This window comes from Opisthorchis viverrini, assembly GCF_000715545.1.
Source record: "Opisthorchis viverrini unplaced genomic scaffold opera_v5_422, whole genome shotgun sequence".
Classification (NCBI taxonomy): Eukaryota; Metazoa; Platyhelminthes; class Trematoda; order Opisthorchiida; family Opisthorchiidae; genus Opisthorchis; species Opisthorchis viverrini.
In genome coordinates, this window is record NW_008752076.1 from 151,660 (window position 1) to 175,490 (window position 23,831).

At 42.3% G+C, this 23,831-nt stretch overlaps 1 protein-coding gene across 1 annotated transcript in view; it reads left to right on the plus strand.

The window, feature by feature from the left end:
* Nucleotides 1–5,468, plus strand: part of T265_10876 (hypothetical protein) — a gene marked incomplete at both ends in the record, with an annotated part of 12,341 nt that extends 6,873 nt beyond the window's left edge. The window contains 3 exons of the mRNA XM_009177370.1: nt 614–761; nt 2,805–2,899; nt 4,914–5,468. Of these exons, the coding sequence (XP_009175634.1) occupies nt 614–761; nt 2,805–2,899; nt 4,914–5,133 (463 nt within the window). The remainder of the gene's footprint in view (nt 1–613; nt 762–2,804; nt 2,900–4,913) is intronic.
* Between the last annotated feature and the right edge of the window lie 18,363 nt (nt 5,469–23,831).

A 23,831-nucleotide genomic window follows, 5' to 3' on the forward strand; every position in this document is an offset into this window, starting at 1 on the left:
GGCTAGTAGTTGAAGCACGTGACTGTTCATCCATGGGCGGCTGATAAGCAAGTTACTTCACCCAGTATGTACATACACACTGCCTTTGTTTGAGATAACGAAACTTCTGATCGACTGCTCGCTGCCTAGTGGTTGTGTTCAAACTACAAGCCGAGAACTCGTAGCATCTTGGAATTTCCTGATGGACCCACCAATTATCATAAATTTTGAGACTTGCAGGGCGGGCTTTTAGCTATTCTTTCAAGAAATGGGCACTGTGTTAGGTATGCCTCATCGGGCAGTCATTAATGGGATGCAAGCCAATGGAGCAAGTAGACAAAAGTTCTCCAAAAAGTCAACCTTTGGTACGTTTGTTTTAAGTTCCATCAGTGGATTCTTCAAATGAATTTTAACCCACCAGTTGAATTAAATGTGAAGCACTTGGTGTTGCTGCACAGTGACGCCATAGGGTGTGCTAAACTTTTGACCAGTCAACGCATTGCATAAACAAAAATAGCGCCATCGATTACAATGCGATCTATCAACCAACAACCGGTTAAAGAAACTAACAGCGCATAGCAAACCATATAGTACAGACTCATATATATATGTTTATATTCACATGACATGACAGATCGCATTGTAAGGTTACAAAAACAATGTCAAAAGGAGCTCTTCTGGCCCTGTTTGAAAAGCTTGATGTGAACTGGCAAGATAAGATAACACAGGAGGAATTGCACAAAGGGATGCTCGAGCTTGGCGCTACGGAAGCAGATGTTGAGGTAAGCGGTTGCGTTTTATCTCACTAACTTGGACTGATTGGTATGTTTTTCTGAAAGTAAAACTGTCGAAACATCTACTCCCTTCTGGGCTAGATTGGCTTAAGATTTCGGTTAGTTTGCTTAAGTCACTGCGGTTTATTATTAAGGTAGCTGGTTCCTATATTCAAATAATGTGCAAAAATATGGACAAAGAGCTACCATAGCGTCTTCATTTTGGCAGCAACTTTGGCGTTAAGTAGATGTGTTCAATTGAAAAGGGGAAGGAAAAACCTTTCGGAAATTCTGGTTTGTAGTAAGCATGTTCAACCACATATCACACTGAAGTTCCAACAGTAAGATATGAAGTGACGGAACAGTCATGAAACTTTAGGTTGTTGATGGTTGTTGTTTGACAATAGTTGTTGATATTGTCCTTGCGCAAGCATGTAAATAAATTTTCGTCGTTTTTAAGCAAAACAACGATCACATACGATGAGAAAGAAAAGATGGAAATGATTGGATTAAGAGTCAACGTTTTTTTCTAATTTGATAAAGATTACTACTTGTTTTCTCAAAAATTGAGCAGGCTGAATGTGCCTCCCCAATAAAGTTTCGTACAACGAAGGCAGCTGTCTAAAACTGCCAGTTTTTAGCGTGGGTTATTTTTAGTAATGTAGCAACAAAAACCAACCAATGTTTAAAATACCATTAGCAATAAATGTGGCAACTTCCGTTGTTAACTATTGGCTGCTTGGCCTATAGTCAATGGAGTGAATTAAATCTACATTAAATCCTACCTAAGCTGCGGCTCGCAGGCTGGTCGTACCGGACAATTTTGGCCACCTGCTTCTATCACATGAACCTTCAGGTTTTCTTTCTTCGCTTAATATTTATCCTCCTAAACTTGATTATTTATGGACATTCAAACCCAACTGTCAAACTGTCATATGTCTTCGTGTGTTTAGGGGCTCAAATGCGCAGGTTATGCATGCTATATGACAATGGTGCTCTTGATTCATTATTTCCCCATACATGAATCATAATCGTCTTGGTGCCTTAAACTTGTCACAAGAAAGCAACTCCACCATCCGTTTGGGAGTGAAAATTTTTCAGCAGTTATAAGGTTAAATATTTTGGCATTCTCAAGTCATTCAGTAACACAAGAGTTTGGGTAGACCCCGATTCTGGAGTCTTGCTACTCATTATGCGTATGGCACACGTTGAACTGTGCGCCAATAGTGTATTTTTCCCCATCTATGGGCTTCCCCACCAACTAGAATCTTTTTTGAATTTATACCGCAAAACTTGGTTTTATAGGTGTTCAAAAAATCTGACGCATCATGGAAGTCGAACAGATGGGTTACAAAGTATATTGCTAGGTAAATTCGTTAATACCTTCAATGTCGGACAATTCGTTCCTAAAACTAGTCTTTTCAGATTGCAGAACTTCATAAAACAGCATAATCTCTGAGGAAACTACTCACAAGTTTGCTGAAACTCTTCGGACAGCCCACGACCGGTTTCGTTCTTCTTGGGGCTCATCAGGTAGGCGCAGTCCCCGAGTTTCCGTCAACCTTATGATTTAATTGAACCCAAATTGCTGTGTTTTCGAGAAATACACTCATTTGAAAATAAATTTGGTTTTCACGGGAGACTCAATTGAATCTCGCGTTTATGTTGTCCTCCAGCTGGAAAACCAAATTGATCTGCATATTAGTGCATTTCTCGAAAAGCATAATCACTGCTTTTGAAAATATCTCCTTTAGCAAGGACGTCCAGTATTCACTTAGAAATGTACTAGTTCCAATACAAACTAAGTAACAAACTCGTCGGTTGAAAACGCAACCAAGAAGCAGTTCCAAAAACAACTAAAGACGATAAATCTCAGTTTTCTAGCGATACTAACGCTCATTACCGCGTTACAAAGTTAAGGATATAACCAGTGATCTAGATCACTGGACCTGTTGTCCGGTTTTAAAGTAAAAAATGTACCGCAATCTATAATATCTTTTTTGATATCAGCTGGGTCCTCAGTGACATTCTTACATACAATATTTGTTCCAGTCACTAATGTCCTTCCTCGACATGGATGATGACGGTTTAATTTCGAAAAACGAATATCATGTTGCGCTGTGCATGTCGCTTGACCCTGAGATAGAGTAAGTGCAATCTGTGAAAATTTACTACGTCGTGAATATAAATTATGTAAGATAGTCCTATAATAAAATTCAACTTGGAGACCTTGGAATCGTAGCAGGGAGAATGTTTACCCTTTTCTCCCCTTAAAAGCAAAGCTGAGAATTCAAAGTAAAAAAAGCGTAGCTGAGAATGCCAAGTAAAATGTGCAGTTCAAAAGATTTACAACAAAAGTTTTTGGATTAATATTTTCACTAGAATATTGATCAAGTCATTGCTGTCGGTGAACACTCTCTTTGGTACTCTGTGGCCGGACTAAAGGCTCCGTGTAAAACAGGAAAACGAGTCGCCAACTCATTGGTGAGGGGCACCGAATAATTGTACTAGACTTGTCTGAATAGCCTTAAAACTTGTGTTTTACTTTTTTGTTCACCACGCATATGATAGCCATATGTACTGATATAGAATAACTTTCGTACATCACCACAGAGCATCCATTGTGACAGTCAGCTGAAAAGTGAAGTGCCACACCAGAAGGTGCAAACTTAGCAAGATAGCTAGATAACTTGTATGAAAATTTTGTTGCCAAATAAAATCATTCATTGGTTAGTTAATGAACCAGACAAAAATACTTTTCTAGAATCAGATATGTGGGTGACTGTCTTTATATGAGACTGTTCTGTTAATTCCATCTTTTTTTAGCTGCATTAGGTCCCGTTATTCACCTCCTCAGTGTCTTTCAGTCAAGTCTAGGAACTTAAAAACGTTTGACAACTTGGTGATCTGCCAGGAAAAACGCTTCCTGTTTATGGCTAGATGGTGCTTGTTGAGCAGCATCAATTAAGTAGGCAAACTGTTCAGTAGACGGTTCTACTTTATTGTTTTCTAATTTTTCAGTCACAAACTAGAATTTTCTAAATTATCACCACTTTCCAAAGCTACATTCGAAGAATGGCAGGACTTTCACCTTTCGATAGTGATAAAATACAGTGATAGGAAGAGAATACTTATTACTCCAAGGAATATTATTCATAGACGAGCAACAGTTTAAAACTTTTATGGGCTTTCAAGGAATACATTACAGTCTTGAAGGCCTCGTTTACGGTTACATCTTTTAGTAACCTTCTTAGAACATCTTATTTCACTCCCATAGCTTCCTAAAGAGCCACTCGTAAGAGAGTTTTTGCAATACGTTGATCTCCATCTTCCAAGCGTAGGGCAGTGTCCGTTGCCAAATGAGTGATGATCCTCAAACGGTACGACAAACCTGATGCGGCGATGACCTTACATGGACTATTGTTACAAGAATTTCATTGTATATGCAAATTTACTTGGGACAGAGGAAAGGGAATTATTACAACTTTCTGGTTCTGATAAGAAGCCCTGGCTTCTAAAATCGGAGTGCTTTGGCGCCGTTAACTGAGGAACCACTGGCTGCTATAAACGAACATTATATTAGAGGAGTAGAACATTCATTGGTGGACTGGTGTGTTATTGCCTACAATATATACATATGAACAATTTTTACCATAGAGGTGACTCACTGAGATAATTATCAAAACTAATTTCGGTTAGAAACCACGCTTTTCGCAATACTTTCTGCTAAGGAACAGTAGTTTTGTGGTGCACAAGCTTAGCAATTTTCTGACGTTTTAAATTGGCGTACTCAAAATCCCAACAAACCTATGGGGTGAGATCCAAGCCCACAATACGGTTTGGAGTAGTTTGTTCTATTGGTGTGCGGCCACAAAGCGTTCGGTTTTCTGAAGCTGTTTTATCTGATGGAGTTAAGTGAAATGAACTTTCTGCTCGTTCAGTTACGCTATCTGATGACTGGTTTAGTATATTTGCCCTACCAAACGCAACTCCTCGTAAAGGTTTTCGTGGCGTATTTCATAGGTTTGAAGTTCATCACGAATATACATATTCAATCCAATTCATAATGCCTATAAAAATCTAGTTATCTTTGTTTATTTCGTTTTGATATTTCTCAAAACCCCACGCATCTACTATAAAACATGTCTATTTTTCGAAAAGCTGGGACATTGTGTTCGAACAACTTGACTGTGACCGATCTGGAGATATCTCTGTCACGGAGCTCAAACACGTCTTCGATCGTATTGGAATCCCAATTATGACCTCCGGGATCATGCAATGGATTAAACAGCATGATAAAAACAACGACGGAAAACTGGATTACCAAGAGTTTTTATCGTTTGTCGGCACTCAACGAAAATTATCTAGGAAACATAAGTAACCGTTGATTAATGTGTGTCATACCTCCTGCTGTAAAATATTATTGATTTAAATGTAAAGACTATCAACGCCATAACACGTTTGTGAAAGTTTTCCAAGACATAAAATTATACACGGAAACCGATCAATAAACACATCGATATCGACCCAAATGCAACCCTGATGAATGTGACACACAGACAGGCGACTCTGAATCACATGGGAAGTCAAACAACAACAAAAAGTGGATCAAGCAGTTCATGCTTTTTGAATAAAAAGCAGCGAGCGGATCAAATATAAATGATATCTGTCTGTTGCTCATAATGTGAGATAGAACTAAGATATGGCCAACAAAATAAAGGACTTCTGTTTTTGGGTAAATTTTGCGGCATGAAGTTAAAAATAAGTGCTCCACAAACACCAGAGGCATGGTGGAATATTGAGCAGCTAATGGGCAGAATTTCAGCGGACCAACATTTCTTGCTAAAAATGGGGAAAAGTGTTGTAATATAATAAAATAAATGTTATCTAGGCCGACTGGTAAATGTTAACCTGTGTTAATTTTTCTGTAACCACGACTGTGTTGACGGTCATGCTTACAAAGGTCTTGCAGCGACGTGTCTGAAAATATAATCGGAAAGTCTTTAAAACTTGTGACTTATATAAAGCTGCGGATTGCAACTGAACAATCGGTATGCTCTTTTCTTATGCTTAAGCATAACTGCGGTCCCTTCACTGCCTGTAATATTCCGCATACATTTTCATTTTGCTTTAATTAGGGATAAAGCAACATCGCACTTTGCGTTACCGGAATACTACGAAATGGCGCTTATTGTTCAGTGTGCGCATAGTGATGATATGCCCGGGGTATCAACCCGGTGTTTTGGCGAAATGATATTTGAGTATTCCTCTGCACGAAACACACTACCGCCGAAAACAGACAGAGTTGTGCACCACGATAATGCCGACGGCTGTTTATCTCCCAGTAATAATTAAAATTTTAAAACTTAAGCTCCTCCCATAAAATAGGTATATAATATAGGGATTTCGTACTGCAGTTTTGCACTGATAAGTTTTTTACCTTGCTTTTTCTTTACTGCACCAACAACTTAAAAGGACTGAAAAATCATATCACTTTGGCTCGAATTCACGTGTAGTGGATTGCACCAACATAGATAAGTAGTTTCAGTGAATTTTAGGATCATCCCTTCCAGAATAGCCTTTGAGCTGGTTGAAAACTGTTTAGGTTTAATCAACTCATAATTAATCACGGTAAGTTCCTCATTATTCTTCAACTGTGGCGTGTCTGCTGGGTGGCGGTAAATACCTCGGGGTTGCACTTGCGTAATTAATACGGGTAAGAAACTGTGCTGCTTGCCACGGTACGCATTTATGTGCGGTCTTATGTGAATAGAATTTAATTTTACCTCATCCGGACAAGCGTATTATTCCACGAAGCATTCAACCTTACCAAGGTGCTCAGGCAGGCATCAATCCGCGTTTTTGGGATGGGAACAAGCAATTACGCGATGCCGATCTAAGCTTCCTTCACTGTTGCATGCAATTAAATGTAGACGTATAAATGGGAAACTGATATCCAGCTTGGGATGCCACGAGGGCCAACGTGCGACACCATAGATTATATGAACGTTTATGTATTCGGGCGCATTCTGTATCGCCAAGGTGTTACACTGCAATGGTTTTGGACACACCGTGGTACAACTGTCATCGAGAGTTACAGTGAATCAGACAAAATTCTTGGCGTCATATCGGCATCCAGAGAGCTTTTCCCGCTGAGTTGATCAATGTAGAGACGTCTGGCTAACCAGTTATTCTGATCCTTCACTTTGAGGTTGCAAGAGTCGCGAAACCCGGTCCGTTGACGAAGCTCGCTTGGTTGGTCAGCCTCCCGTCAACATCCGTTCCCTCGTGATCGGGATTTTTGGTCAAAGAACTTGAGTGTTTTAAATGTCTTTACCTTATGTTCTAGACACTGTGGGTGTCCACCTACACAACGGCCATGAAATTTGCAGGCTCACACATCGTCATGCCACGTTGGGAGTCGCTCTTTGACACTGGCCTAGTAACCGTTTTTGCCATGTATACAACAGAGCAGAAAGGTAGAAACATAAGATCGCTAATGCCTTCTATCTTTCTCTGGTGTTTCTTTTAACTCTCCTGCTCCCTCCTGCTTATAAAGATCTGGAGTGTGCGTGCATCGGTGAAGCACGACCGCCAGTATCTTCCCCACTACATACGCTTTTCGATTATTTTCGTCCTCCATTCTCCGTGGTTGGCAACGCACAACATTTTGAAGAGGTTGTACTGTGCACACGAGAGGTTTTATATAGACATTTGTCACAGTTCAAAACAAGAAACAAGACCTAGGTGAAGTTACTGGGTTTACTGCGGCCTATTTCTATACCCACTACAACCTACGGCCTGTGGGCGATTCAGCAGCCGCTGCAGCGTGGGTTCCCATTTTTATAGCTCTCATCCCGCAGTTCATAGCCACTTTGTGTTAATATTTTCACGTAAAAAGCGAAATCTAAGGTGACCGGCTATCCACTTCTACGGGGACCGGTCATAGATAAAGTATATATATATATATATATAACTTTCGCTCGCGCCTAATGACTGAGGCTCCAACTTGCAGGAAAAAGCATCTTTTTGACAACTAGCCATTCCACAAGTCACCAAGAATTGCTTTTAAACAGTCGCAATGTATGGAAACTTCCAAGCGGCTGTAGGCTGACTTAATTCATTGAGGTCACTTATGAGTCCTGAATCCGACGTGGGTGCCAAACCTGGGAATAATCGTAAGCTCCTTTCACAACAGTGTTCTAGCAGCTGCCTGCTTATGAATGGGACCAAACTTGAGTGCGGTGAGCTTTCCTGCGTTCCGCAAAGCTCTTCTAATATTGAGCAAAAATGAAACGAAATTAGGAACATTGCCATCAGCCACCAGCGGCCAGGCGGAGCTCTTAGTTGTCGGTCAATCTGAAATAGGCACGTTTACGCACGACACATTCTCTTGTGGCTTAGGCTTCCATTATTCCGAAATATTGGCTTGGCCTTTGGCCGTAGCAAAATCATGCGTTACACAATTAACCGGCCTCACCAAATACCATTTAAAAACGTCGAAAACAAAAGTCGTTTGTCAGCAGGCAAATATGAAAGCCACCATAGTTATAATTCCACAATGCCTCAAACAGCCAGCTGGAATTTTTTTGAATTGTCCCAAAATATCGCTTGCTTAGCGATATTGCGCACCAAACAGCAGTGCTGGAAACGTTATTTACCTTCACAGTTTTACAGGATTGTACGAATGTTGACTCATGGTTCAAGTACCGGCCTGGTTCACCCCAAGATGCAGAGGACATCTTTTCATACAGAATACCCACAAGAAGAAAGTTAATCAAATCCGGTAGAGCTACACTCGTTTTAAGAAGATTCTGGTGCCGAAAACATAAATTAGGTCGGGCAGTTTTGTGCCATGTGTCTTGCTCCAGGCCATTCAGAAAATACGGACTGTGCTTTGAAGGCACTCGTGCATGAATGGGTTATCAGTCAATGTGCCGCGTCCTGTGATAACGGATTCTGGAAACCTTGTCTGTAAGTGACTGTCTGTTTACAGTAGGGTCAAGGTGTGTGGTGGATTCTGGAAACCTTGTCTGTAAGTGACTTTCTGTTTACTGTAGGGTCAAGGTGCGAATTTACTGGTTTAGGTGGGTACAGTTTGCACATCCATACTGACATTCTGGGGTGCATATCGTGTAAAAAGACTCCCATTCAAAAACTCAACAGTCATGCGTTTTATCCCTATTTGCAGGGCTTATATCAAATGTGGCATAACCAAGCCTTTACAATCCACACATTATGAGTAACAATAGAACAGAGGATGAAGACCAGGAGCTATGCCTACTACATAATGCGGAATTGTAAATCGTAGAGAACAAAACAGACGAACAACAAACTCAGCTAGAAACGAGCACTTTGCCAATAAATTCATTCCGGTTGAACAGAAATCAGAATCCGTTGCTGACCGTGAACATTTGAGCTATGGAAAACATAAGCATGATGGATAAATGAAGGTATTTGAAGCACGAGAATTTGCAGTCCGCATCCAGAAATAATGGTTATGGTAAGGCTGAATAAACCCACTGGTTTTGCTGTTGGATGGGAGCTGCATAGGACCAAGTGGGCATCATAAAACTCATCCAAATTATGGATGATCTAAGTTAAGGGGTCGTTATCTCGCACTGACAGTGCTGTGACTCATCTGAAGCACTTGCCATATCTATCGCTTGTCAGAGGCTGAGAGCTCAAAGCGCTTAGGTACAATTTAATTTTCCTGTCATGGCAGATGTTTTACGGCTGTCATTCTTCTCTGGTGTGTATTTTCCCACTTTTGACGTATATTAAAGTCTTTGGTCATGTAATGCCAAAAGACTTATGCTACTTGTGACAAGAATGGGCTGAATCTTCTGCAGGTTTTTGGCGCTTTTGAAATTTTGACTAGAAGAAAGTTGTTATTTTGGATGCAGTCTTCGGAGATCTCAATAATGTTTGAACATTCAGGATGAAAGTCCTGCCTACTATAGCCCACAAGATCAAAGAATTATGCAGGCCCCACCATCACGTGTACGTTATTCAAAACATTTAGCTGCGAAATATAATGAGGGTTGTGGATAACCTTCAATATTTTCAGTGTAGGTATACAATTATTTGACCCTGTGGCAGTCAGTGGTGTACCGCACGTGTTATTTTTTTTAAATATTTTCATTTGTGGGTTGCCTGCCCTTAGGTTTGATCTGTTTAAAGGATATTTTTTGGTCGCAATTCAAAACCTTGGTGTCCATAGTAAACCACTTATATTTGAACATTCGTACTTCGAATTGTGGGCAAACAAGCTCATGGACAGAACACGCCACGGACACCGTAATTTAGGCACAAAAATGGTTGTCTTGGGCTGCTTTTAGACGTGTTAGTCACCTTTACAGGAGGGGAAATATTTGACATCTAAGGAAGTAAGTTGCGGTGAACGAGCACAGGTTTCAAATTTAAAGACGCTTTACACTATTGGATTGACTGCTTTTCGTTAACAAGATGACGAATTTCGTTGTAGGTCAAGTGAAGCGTGTTGGCTTGGGGAGGTTCAAGCGGCAACAGTGCAATTCTGGTCTCCAACAAACCTTTTCCCAAAACTACAGAAAATAAATAAATCAATTAATAGACACCCTGTAACCACATCGTCCACCACACACGGTGTCCGAGATCTATAAGCTAGGGCCTCAAATCATTGCGTAATAAGCGAAGCTCAGTTACCCGTCAGCCTCCTCGCTCGCGCTTACAGCGGTCATTCGCGAGTTTCATGTGCTATCTCCGGTATCAAAACATTTCAGACTATTTTGGGAATCAATAATATGTGACAAGTGTTCAAAAGTAGACCCCTGAACAACCATGGTTGGACTGCTGTTTATTCGCTAACCTGGGCCAACGATGTACTATTTTAAAGAGAACAATTGTTATTGCGTCTGTTTCATAAGACCACTTTAATATTTTATGCTCAATTTAGCGTTGTTAGCTTTATTTTTTCGCCACACATTCCTGGTAAGGTAGATTTTTGGGTAGCCGGAGAACCATACCGGAAGCTGACAGCAGTGCCCCGGGAACTGGTGGCCATTTACCTTGCTCTCATTTCCCTCCCAAATTATGGCACCGTTCAATTTACGCAGTAAATTCCAGATAGAATGGTCTATCCTTCTTGAGGTTTATCCCAAACAGTGCTTAGGTTTTGCATACTATCTGCATAACTATAGTGTTTTTCCGACGTCTCTTTTACTATGATGGCATAATGGCAGGCATAGCCAGCCCTTGATTGCTAGGCTACCACGCAGAAACCCACCACTCTCCTCTCAGCCTATTCTTTAGCCCCTTGAAATAAGATTCAGGTTGATTTATCCCTGCTAATGCACTTAGTTCTATTTGATGCTTCTTCCAACCCAACGAGTATTACTGATCTCATACCATTCCCCCGTCTTTCCAAGCTTCGAACGTTCTGCATGGTGGGTATCCAATCCTCTTTGTCTGTGCTTTACACATAAAGGGATCTTCAACCGAACCAAAACTACCTATGATCCCACCTCGGCACTATTCTACCCCTGTGGATCCCTCTTGACCAACCGAAAATCCCGCTACTTGTAGAATTTCACACCCCCAGTTCGACGATTGCAAACATGACTTCTGTTAAGGGGTTGTCTGGAAAACGTAGTGTGTCATTGCAATGAACGCATGGCAGTGCCATAACCAGTCTATTGGCGCAGCTATTTTCTTCCTATTCTTGAGTTCGCTCGCCCGCCCACTCATCTACTTGTCTGCAACCATGAACAAATTATTTAGCTGACCCCAGCCCCCCACCGGGATGAGTTCACTCTAATCAGCTAAAACTTTCTTCCGGATCTAACCATCTCGGTGGGCTTCCGGTTTCCGCTGCAGACAACTTTGGCCATTTTTTCTACTGTTCAATTTGGTTCCTAGATCTTAGCGTAAATTCACTCTTCAAAGGAACATCTATACACGATTCCCCCCCAACAACGACGCCATTGAATCGATACAGAGTCGCTGTATACCGTGATTCAATATTCAGATTACCACATATCCCAATTAATCATCCGCACTCACGTTTGAGGTCCTGACTGTGAACCCAACTCTCTAAGGCTACGTATCCTGAGCGACGGTTTTAGTTTTTAGTTCAACTCTACCGGCCGGATCCCCGCAACATTGCTCCTTCCTCAGGTTTGTTCTTCTGCTTCCACGAATTTTCCGCAATTTGCAGTTTTGCCGACGTGTGTCAGGCAAGCTGCCTAATTTTCGACCCCCCTCTATGTTGCTTCCCACCATTTTCAAATTGCAACGGTCTAATCTCGCTAAGCTTGACGTGTTCCACGAGAGAGGAAAATCTGATAGCTGTGGCACTTCTGCCCGAGTATTCACCGCATGCTACTATTCTGACTGTACCATTAACATCACGCCTGTGGGTATACCACCCACTTGAGAATAATTAATATTACTGTAGCAACATGAAAGGTTGTTTTTGCTTTACAGATTATCATTTATGCTTTCTGGAGGTGCAGCGACTAAAAAACAGTACTATGCCATGTACATGCACAAGTCGGAGAACCCCACCGCACGGTGGGCAACCGTTATTGTCTAAACAGCCGCTGTGTTGGTTTGGGTTGGTTGGGTTACACAGCCCATATAAAATTGCTCTCGCCTACTGACACCGCAAAATGGGCTGTGATGGAATATCCGCGACCACCGGGGTCGGGTCATCAGTCAGGTACAGCATGATCTCCCCTTGGATCCTTGGTGGTTTATGGCCTTCGTGGCGATTCAGGCTTTCAGTAGCCGCAGTTTGTTCAGCACCCGTTTATTTCACAGCAGGAGGCCACCACTGTTCAGTTGCGCTGACTGGTGAATATAATGGGTTTTCTTTGTTTCGGTAAATTGCAATCTAGCGGTCACACTTGGTAGATGAGGAGGAAGCCGAAGGAACTTCAACGCGTACCACACAGGACGGAGTGACCTCAAAAATAGTGAGGAAGAATGGATATGTATGAGTCATGTCACCTTGTAGAAAAATTAACGTGAGATTTGGAACACGGAGTGAGCTGTCTGTTTCAATTACGGTTTCACTGGAAACTAAAATTTGATGAGTCGGTCCCAATGAGAAGTTGTTACACTCTCCGGAGTTCATGTTCATAGGCGCTTCAAAACAAGGAAAGATGGGTACGTGGTTGTTTGGCAAACCACGTCGCGAACTTCGCCGCCGCACACTGGAATTTGTCCTCTGCTATGATGATGTGGCGTGTGAATTCTATGTTCTCGCTTAAGCCGGTTGACACCCTAGGGAAACTTTATTACATCCCTTTAGGCGACATCTAACGTTCCTCAGACGGTTGTCCGTCACGCAGCCAAAGTAAACAAACCCATTTGCAGATGATATACAACTACTGGTATGTGAGATACGGGGTTCGAGCGACACAGCGTCTTTAGGTTTGGAGGGAATCTAAGCTTGAATGGATGTAAAAGTGGGAAGCCAGTGAGTGGTAACGTCTGGACACGCCATGCATATGTATACGTGTCGGCCTATAGCGTGAAATGTCTGTAACAACAATACATGTATGTCACAAGACATGCAGGGCTCCTTGCGTGTTTAACCATAGAAGAACAACCCAAAATAACACTACATTCAAACTAAACTCTCGTCACTATCAATTGTGCCACCGGGGATAATAAACAGTGGTGGAAAACAGGGAGAAACCTCGTAAGTTTAAGCACAACGGGCCGAAAAGTACTTGTAAAGCAGTCAAAATGGCACGCGTTCTGTGCTTAGCATTGCCGTTAAGTAGGAGTCAACGGAAATTAATTTTACCAAAACTGTGGGGATTTTACGCAGTCTGTCTAGTCAGCTTGTACGTTTAAGGGTCATGTTGCTCGTAGGTTTTCGTTTGGGTGAGTGAACTTTCGAGGTCGCTGACCATCAGCAATGTGATTGCCGGTTTACGAGATGAAATCCAAAAGGAGATCAGTATTCGCAAAATGGAACTGAAATTTCGAAAGCTATGACGTGTCCTGATGGACTAAAGCAATTAGGCAATTAAGTTCAGAGTACCAGTCTAAACGTTTGAGCCCATTTGGGCATCCCGGGGTCTTAGCGACGCTGGGAGATTACTCCCCCAGATTTTCTGCCAGTGGTATGATCGCTTCAGTAGACAAGGAGGTTTGGTAGGTCGCAAAATTATGAAGTCAGATTAAGATGACTGTGGTTTGAGCACAAAATGAAACATAATGGCACAGAAAGTTTTACTCCGTTGGTAGATGTTTTGCAGCAAGTAGCATTATACGGCTAATGGGCATCAGCACAAAAACAAACCGTAGCGTGTTTCAGTGACCTGCTGCGTTCTTCAAATGAGTGATGACACTTGCCGAATTTCCAATGTACATTTCACCCATTTGATGCGACCACTTAGATGAGATCGCCTACCGAATTTCGGCGCAAATTTGTTTTTAGGAAGCTCATTTTGGGTACATTAAAGCGATAAAAACAACTTGGTTCTCCGTGCAGTATTGAAGTGGTTATGCACCTCTGTGTGGCAACTGTTGTTTGTTATGCGCAAATAGTCAAGGGGTAATACAGTGCTTCGAGACATGCGAATACCACAATCCTGGTGGGAAACCTTTCGTTTTAAAGGAGCCGACGCCCGAAATCTCGGTTACATCACGAAACGCAATGAAATTGCCGGGGAAAAAGACCGACTGTTGTCCTTCACAACGATTATCGCGTTGTCTTGGCCACTGATCGTTGCAACTGGGCCCATATCTCTGCTGATTAAGGCTTCAACCATGGATGATAACCGGATGGAATGGCCAACGATGACTATTCATACTCCTGACTGTACGCGTCGCCACACTTCCGCCTAGAAATTATAGAACGAAATTTGGTGAAGTATGGGTTTGTTTACTTAATCTGCTGATGAAACCTTAACATTCATTCACTCCGTTCCCTTTTCTGAAAACCACTTTTACTCAAGGGCAAATCCCAACTAAAAATTATATTCAATTCACTATCGTTTTAGAACTTTGGCACAGGTGATCAGGTGGCCCACCTTCATAATGTCGAGCTTACTGCCTTAGCAATTAGCGCCACCGTCGATAATGAATGAAGCGTTTATTCGGTTGTTACAGTGCCGAGACTCCGTGATTATACGCATTATTTTACGCAACGAATTCAAAGTTAAAGTGGGGGTGTACACAAGACACGCATAAGTTTAGGTGGTACATAGTTGGTCCCTAGGATCCGAGAGGTTAATGCGTCTCTATACGCTTACCCGCGGAATGAGTTTGTTGGATGTAGTTAGGTATTTTGGTGTCAAACCTGTCAACCTGCAATATTAAATCCTGACTTAATCAACCGCTAACTCGAACACTGATAAGCTGTAGCTTATAAAAGAAACGGTTCCTTCATATTCATCAAAACTTGAGACCATCCCATAGCTAACCCTTTTTGGCCCAGCGCGCTATAATACATAAGAACGCTCCATAAAATTACCGCTCGTTCGCAGCGACAGCTAGGTACGCTCCAACCACGATTTCAGGAACTGTCTACAAGCACCAATTTGCGCGAGCCCTATAAACATTAAAAATGATAATCCCACAGCCTTCGCTCTCACTCCGTCTGTCTCGTTGTGATCCCAGGTACTGGCCAAATCCGCAAATGGGGCACTTATATGCCGGATAATCTTACGTACAACGCGCTGATCCTCACTCCGTCTGTCTCGTTGTGATCCCAGTTATCGGCCAAATCCGCAAACGGGGCACTTATGTACCGGATAATCTTACGTGCACCGCGCTGATTACGGACGACCTGAGCGTCCGCACAAACACAATAGGAGAGCAGAAGTGGTCAAATAAGCCATGTTAACTTTGCCTTATTGAATGGCTTGATGCTGAACTCAGTGTGCAGTCCTCTGCAAGGATAAAACCAGCGGGAGTGCAACAAAAACGAGAACTCCCAATTAGTCCCATCCAACTCACACGCGACCAGATGGTCTCACAAAACAACTCGGCAGCAAAAGCGCGCTAGGAAGTCCAAGCTTGCTCAACCAAAATGCTTGAACAGAAACATCCGTTGAGGAGCTGAACAAAAACCGAAGTATGACAGCGCAGTACCGTCCTCAGTTTGATGGCACATCCACACTTATGGCATTATTTGGACTGAATCTTCTAAGCTCCCAAGAGCCCTGGGTGCAGATACAAATGAATTGCTTGCCTGAATTGAACTGCTACTGGGACGAGTTCCCCCAAATCCATTAAACCCGGCCTTGGATTCAAACATCTTGATGCACTTTAGGTGGTGTTCCCCACAAATTCATGGATTTCGTGTTCCTTACTGTGTGTTAGCATCATCTCACTCTCCCGAGGAATTTCCACACGTGACTCTTCCTCAACGGCGACACCAGTGCGTCTCTACATTTTCACTTCGCACCGAGATTCTGCGATGCTTGCAACACTTCACCGGTGATGCGAATTTCATCACTTCATTCCCAACTAAGCCTTTCCTGAATCTGGCTGGAAGCTCAGCTGTCCAAGGCCACGCAGCTTAAGCAATGGTTTTAACTTTTAGTTCAGATTGGCCATCCAGGTCACTGAAATACGGCTGAGGCCACGCAGCTTAAGCAATGGTTTTAACCTTTAGTTCAGATTGGCCATCCAGGTCACTTCTCCAAATTGTTTGTTGTGCTTGCTTGTTTTCGGCGGTTTGTAGTCTCTTATCCCGTGCTAGCCAGGAGTCCTTGTTTCGCCTCTCCCCATTATGTTGTTGCTCGCAGTATTTCAATTGTAACGGTCTGATCCTGATCCGATGTGATATGTTCCCTGAGAGACGGCAAAACCCTAATAACCCATTCTGCCATCTATGGCCGTAAAATTAGGATCGTTCTGTTTTGGACATGCCCACGTATGCGCCGTATGATCCCGACCATGTGTGTGACTGTCCGTGAAATCGGTCAGGTATTCATTCTAGCTGTTCCACTGCGGCCATGGCTGATGGTGCGCCACCACCAGCTGAGAATAAACATTATTAATCCAGGCGTGCAAGGTGTGTCATTGATCATGCCACGAGAAAAGCTCACAGACGGTTTCAACCACGAGGGTAGAAAATATGCCACTAAGTGTAAGGGCCCACAAAACCAAGATCTCAGGAGTGAACCCCAAGCAGTTTAACAGCAGGCGTCGCAGACTATAAGTCGTAAAGCAGACAAGTACGCCGCTGGGGTTCCTTTGAAGTCTTGGATCAAAATCCGGCGTATATCTATTGAATCTGCCAGTCCTTCTGACGGCATACCTATGTGCTTTTACCCTCCGGGCACAGCAGGGTTAATGCTGAAATTTTTGTCCTTAAACTGCCTCAGTCCTTCCAACAAACTACGCAATATTCATCAATCAGCTCGCCTGGAACAACCATCTATATTAGCGCCTGCAGAACACTGGCTGAAACCGGACGCTAATGACTCCGAGGTATTAATAAACAACTACGCCATTTTTTGAACTGCCCGAAAAACGGAGGAGGGACTTCAAGTTGCTCCATGCTTCCGTACAGCCATACAACCCCAACTGTACTCTCCGACTCCACCTCTGCACTTTTGTTTGATGCACCGTTTGCTCAAACCCAAACGCGAGGGAGGAATTCTGTTTCTGACATTGGCTTTGTCGCCCCTCAAACTCATTGTAAGATGACCGGTGACTCGTAAAATCCCTGGGCAAATTTGGTTGGGCTAACAATTCACGTATTTCTATCTGGTAGGTGATTTTTGCGCTTATAAGGCCTCTTGGAAGGAGTTCAAGCAAACCGCGTTTGGCGTACATTTAGCATCGGAGTAAAAATCTCTTTGACTCAACATATCTTCGCATTGGCGAAATACCACCCCTGCTGAATTCTCACAAATGAAAGACGCTTCTTCTGATCAAGCGCTAAAGCTCCATGGAAGCAGAGTAACCAGTGTGTGCTGACCGTTGATTTCATCTGCCACTGGACCAGGAACTCAAAACATTGAACTTATATTGGGGCTTCTGCTGTGCAGGCTTCTGATAAATGGGTAGCTTCCTCAACTATTTTGAACCGAGACGGGCTTCAGCAAAAGATTTGTAGATGACCATTGTCCTGAAAATTCACGTGGCTGAGGCACTATCGTCTCTAAAGACCAGTGTGTAGCCGGGTGCATCAAAAGATACATAAAACTGTCGACCATTGTAAATTCACGTGGCTGAGGCACTATCGTCTTTAAAGACCAGTATGTAGTCGGGTGCATCAAAAGATACGTAAAACTATCGGGCGTAATCTGGGAGAGAGGTTCCTTATATTTTTCGAAACGATGAGTGCAGTTGACACAGAATGCGAGTTGACGTTTCACAAACTGTGGAACCGTAGTACATCAGAAATCTGCCAAACACGATATCAGACCTGTTCCGAATAAAATGCACCATTTAGTTACATGATACAGCTGGAGAAGTAAACAAACCGTCTTCTTTTCGAGGAACAGAAACGGGAAACATTCAGATGGCCACATAGTGATGTCTGAATTCAACGGAGAGGAATATGGAGGCACGTATTCTTCCCCAGCAAGCTTGTCCCATGAAATATTGTCAAGATTTAACTATGAGCCACCTCCAACCAATATTTTCTTCAGTAAAAATGATACTTGCCAGCTCCCGCAAACGACAAAACCATTCTGTGCATTGGGGTCAGGAGTAACCCATCTAGAGCCACCTCCAACCAATATTTTCTTCAGTTCCTTCTTCAGTTCTTCAGCTCTCGCACACGACAAAACCATTCTGGGCGTTGGGGTCAGGAGTAGCCCATCTGAGGATTTTGAAGGAAATGCCGTTCACACTGGCAATGTATTTCTACCTGACGTTTCGTCAGTCGATTGACGGAAGTAACATTCCCTCTGTTTAAAAGGAAGTGATTTTCACGGCAATCTGCGAGACTGTTTACCGACTACAGCTTGCCAGCTACAGGCCTATTGGGCTCACTAACCTACCGTGCAAGGTGATGGAACATATTCCGAAGCAGGCCAGCCTAGACCACATCACTGCCAAAAACTTGATATCCACAGTTCAAAACCGATTCTTCTCAACCCGCTCTTGCGTAGCACATATGATCCTATTTATGCACGGCTTAATCCAGGCCAGGAATGAGGGATCAAATTCCACTTGTCCGGTTGCTCCATAAACACGAGTCTTACGGGTTTCGATGGAAAATTCTACGCTGGACTAAGGCGTTCCTCTCAGATGAAACATTCTGGGTGAAAGTAGGCTCAACACAATATACTTCTGCGCCGGTCTCCATTGAACTTCCTCGGGGTTAAGCTTTCAAACCGCCACTGATGCTAATCCTGATCTGGACCAAGGGTCTTCCAGATATGCTTTCAGCTCCATGTCTGTTTTTTTGCAGACGGCCTGAGATCCTGGAGTTCCAACGCCAGCGTCCTCTAAACGGGTGTAGATGCTGCAAGGCAGTGGTCTTTCTCCGACTGGCGAAAACTGCGTCCATGAGTTCTTCGGAGGCGACTCAGCGAAAGCTGTTGGTGTGCATGGTGAGAATGGACCAGAGGATATCACGAGGATAGAATCAAAATGGGCTTAGGTATCTGGCACTCTTCAAACATGCCCTCACTGCATCATGGAAAATCGGTTCAAAAATTATTCGTCGCCCTGCGGATGATTCGGCGCACTTTCCCTGTATTGATCGCATGGGCTTCCAGATAATCTATGAGTTCCACTTCAGACGGCCTCGTGAATATGCCGAACCAAACTGTATATCCAGGACGTAAGAAAGCCGTAAATCTCACTGAGCGTGTCCAACTCGCTTCTAAGAAAATGGATGCTGGTCAAAAATCGGTGGCCCATGAATCGCGTCTCGTAGTTTTCGACCTCTTTCTCCTGAAGTATCGTTAAGTCCGAGTCCTTGCTTTTTAAGCAGGGTCTCGTTAGCACTTTCTTTTACCGTTGATCAAACCAACACACGGCTAAACGAGGTAAGAGTTTCAAGCTCAGAACGCGCACATTTATAAGGGTACCATTCTTCTAATTTCGAGTAGTTAATGCGTTGAATGACCTTCTTCTGACGGGTTTTCACGATACATCTGATATCCACTGGAAAGCATTTTTGCGCGTTTTTTTGCGCGAATCATCGTGCCGGCGTGCTCATTGTCCAGCACTGGGAACTTAAAGGGTAGTGCTTTATCTTTTTTCGCTTGCGCCATTCGAGTGAAAGGAAGTCGCCTAATGACAAGAACAAATATGACCTGGACAGTATGGTCGGAAGCCTCGGTCCTGTGTGTTAACCCATGAATCTGTGGACCCGTGAACTGGCAAAGAATCATCTATTTGCTTATGACCAATCGAAATCCCAATATTTTGTAGGTCGACTACGACGCGAATTTTTGAAAAGGCAGATAGAGTACGCGCTTTTGCTGCAGGATTTTATATTCCGGGTTTATTGTGGCAGGTCAGAACGTTCTGTTGTTGAATTCGACACGGTTCTGTTGCACTTAATAAACAATTTATCCGGGAACTTTTGAAAAGTGCAAAAAATGACAGGTAAGCGTATTTTTCCTTGTTACATAATTATTCTATGAGAATTAACAAACAGTGAAGAAACTTTTCATTTACCTTGTTACATAATTATTCTGTGAGAATTAACAAATAGTAAAGAAATTTTTCATTTACCTTGATCTGTTTCAAGGGCTGATGCTATTACCGCAACCTTGAAAACAATCTCACGTTGATTCTTCCCATACGAATTAGACCTGCACGATAAATAGCTCATTTGCGACGGCGTTATTATACATAGTCGCTGGATGGCGCTTTAGGTATCCCTAATTTGTCACTAATACCCGCATCACCTACATGTAGAAACCGTGTAGGTCGCCGGGGATTATATGTGAACCAACGTTACACCGTAGGCAAAGCCGGAGGGCAACTGGAAAAAACATTTGAACTTGCTGTTGCACTGTACATAAACTAAATTTAGGTTATATTTTTTATGAAAATCCTACGCAGCCCTTCATAAACTCCTCATTATTCGCTATTATCATAGTTATTATTCACTATTCATTATTCATTATTTCCAGAGAATCGGTGAAGCAAACGTATGACCCTTATTTCTCTAGAAAGAGAATTTACATATCTCTAAAGTGGAACATGATTGAAGCGCAAAACTTTGAAAGAAAGATTTTTTGTAAATAGGATTGTTCAGAATGGTACAGAATTTCTTCATATTGTATATGCCATATTCAGAAACTGTCGTTTTGCGTGTTCACACCATGTTCCAGCTCTTTATTCAGCGGATATCGGATCTGTCCCATACTCCCTAAACGGCGTTTCTAGGTCAATTCCTCGAAAGCTTTGTAGCAGTAGATGCTTCTTCGTTCCCTGCAAACCTATAATTCATTTTGTGACGCTCCCTTAGAGTTTTTGTGCCAGAGGTCTTTTCTAGTCAGTCCTGACATTCATCCGTGAGTTTGTGGTTGTCTGACCTTCCGCTGTAATGTGTGTCTGTGTCGGATGACTTTCTCGCGTGTGACATGTACTAGTGGGTGAAACGGATAGGCCATGAGTGTGGCTGTTGAAGACGGCTCCCCTCTGTGACCCCTGGATTTGAAAGGTGAGAAACATTGTACTTACATGATATCCTCCTCACTACAGTAGATATTTGCATTCTTATTAGTTTGACCATCTACCCGAATTTTCTATATTGTACACCTTATACTGGCAATCCGACGATAGTCAGGCTTTTCAAGTTGTCAGCTTTGTTACTTCTCAGTCATAGGGACTATTTTGTTCAACTATCCCCATATGGCGCGTGGTCAGCTGTTCAATGAAATGCGCTTGCGTTCTCCACCGTATATTTTATTCCCTCACTATAAGCTCATCGTTGAGGTGTTGGCACTGTTGCACTGGCGCACCCAGGTTGGACTGAATCTTGTGCTTGCTGCAAAACCGATGTTATCATCGGAGAGCTAACAATGTGACCTGAGGTGATGTGACGGTATAAATTTTGAACTAAAGTGGACACAGAGAAGTAGAGTAGGAATTTTTTATTATTAACTTGCTTCGGTTCCCAGTGGCCCTCTCGGTTTTCAAATTCCAATATCAAGACTGGAAAATTGTCGAAGAGCGTGTTGTCTGGAATTAACTTCGCTTGCAGGTGATAAACTAACTCACTGTCCATGCCTAAGGCATACCACACGCTTAGGTTAGTGCTATATCTTTCCTACTGAGTGGAGAGCTTTGGCTAATTTTAAGGTGAACAAAAAAGTAAAAACAATCAAAAAAGGGAGATTCAGCTGGGTCACAGGTGAGTGTTTCGTAAAAAATGGGCATGCAAATGAGTGTATTTCGCTAGTCTCTAGTACTCTTATTGCCTTATACTCTTATGGCCTAAAATAAAGTTGTAATATTGATAATTTGCGTCAAACTGCGGTCAAAGTATCCGGTTTAGGAACTAACTTACGTGATGCAGTGTTAAAATTTGTAGAGGCTTAGTTGTCACTCGATATGTCGTCTGCAAATCATGGTGGTAGATATTTTGGTGAGTAGTCGATCAGGGATGAATATGACTGATTTCCACTTGCTCTCTGGAATAAATTCATATTTCAGACGTTGAGCATGGTAACAATGGAAACACAGCGATACAAAACAGTCTAAGGATTGTGGAGCAATTGTTGGAGATAGGTATACAACATCTATTCGGTCGACTTTGCAACACGCTGCGCCATCCGAAGGATGTGGGGATAAATGAAAAACAGATGCCTTTCACTCGCTTAATTCTATTGATTAGTAACATGGATTTTGCGGTTTTAAGCGCGCAGCATTTTGGTGTAAGTTGCTGACAATGAACAAAGTTTTATGGTATTTTGATAGACGTCATTTTTATTGGATTTTTGGGAGAGATCTATTCTTTCTCAACGAGTTCAAATTATTATTTGGCGTACTTTTGCAGCACAACACTGCTGAGAACTTGTTATAAATGATGATTCTAGGAATTCAAATTAACACTAGCTCAAAATTCAGTTTAGCAACCTCACTTTACTGACGATCAACGTTTGCTAAGTGAAAATACCAGAACTTTATTGTAGGACAAAAATTAGTATAAGCTGATATGGCTCCAGATGGAGTTGAAGGATCAATTAGAAAAGCGAGTAAATTCAGCAATAATGCACTGTTGTTAGCCACCACTTCAACGAAAAATACTCCTTTAAACAGATCTAGAACGAGCAACGTATGCAAAAGCTTTGTGTATAAATGCCCCACAGATAAAACGAATGCCAGTAAGCCTATCCAACAAAAAAGAGATTTTTATCATTTATGGCAAGGGAGGCCTAAAGAACTGTTAGTTAACACAAAGGGCTAAAATTAGAGCAAATGATTTTAAGTCCTGGCATGCCTCCTTTGGAACTGCACGACGATCAGCCAGCTTAGTCAATTACTTTTCCTGATGAAATCATCAGCGAAACATTTAATATGCGGACTAATCGAGTTAAAAATACATTATTAAGGAGTGAGGAGTAGGGATAGTACCACCTAGGTTACGCGTTTTAAAAACAAAATAAAAGGACGACTGCATTTTGTAACACGCCAGAAGGGACACAGTTCAGAACTGAAGAAATTTGAAGCCACTTGTCCATTCACCGATTTGTCTTGAAAGCTGGGGTTTTTGGTTTTTCCCTATTGAAAACGACAAAATAAGTATTATTCTATCGTAAAGAAAGATTTTTATTCCTTGTAATAAGCTTTATAATAGTTAGACAAAACTATTATTTGTAATTCACAGTTTTTTCGAGGTAACTAAGAAGACAAACTGCTTGCTGTATCCAAGTACTGAAGTGATGAAATATCACTTTTGGTTCCAATGCCGTCGCAAAAACCAAACTGTTTGGTTCTTCGTATAAACTATCAAGCGATACTTTTGAGGTTTAGAAATACCACGGTCATACGATAACCAAAATTTTTCTTCTTGATTTTGGGTCCTTTTGTTTGATCTACACACCTCCTTTGTCTGATTGCCGCTTTCCTTTTGTATTTGTTTGATCAAATAGACTTCGCGGAAATCTACATATTAATTTCTTTGAGGATCATGGGTTGAATCCTGAG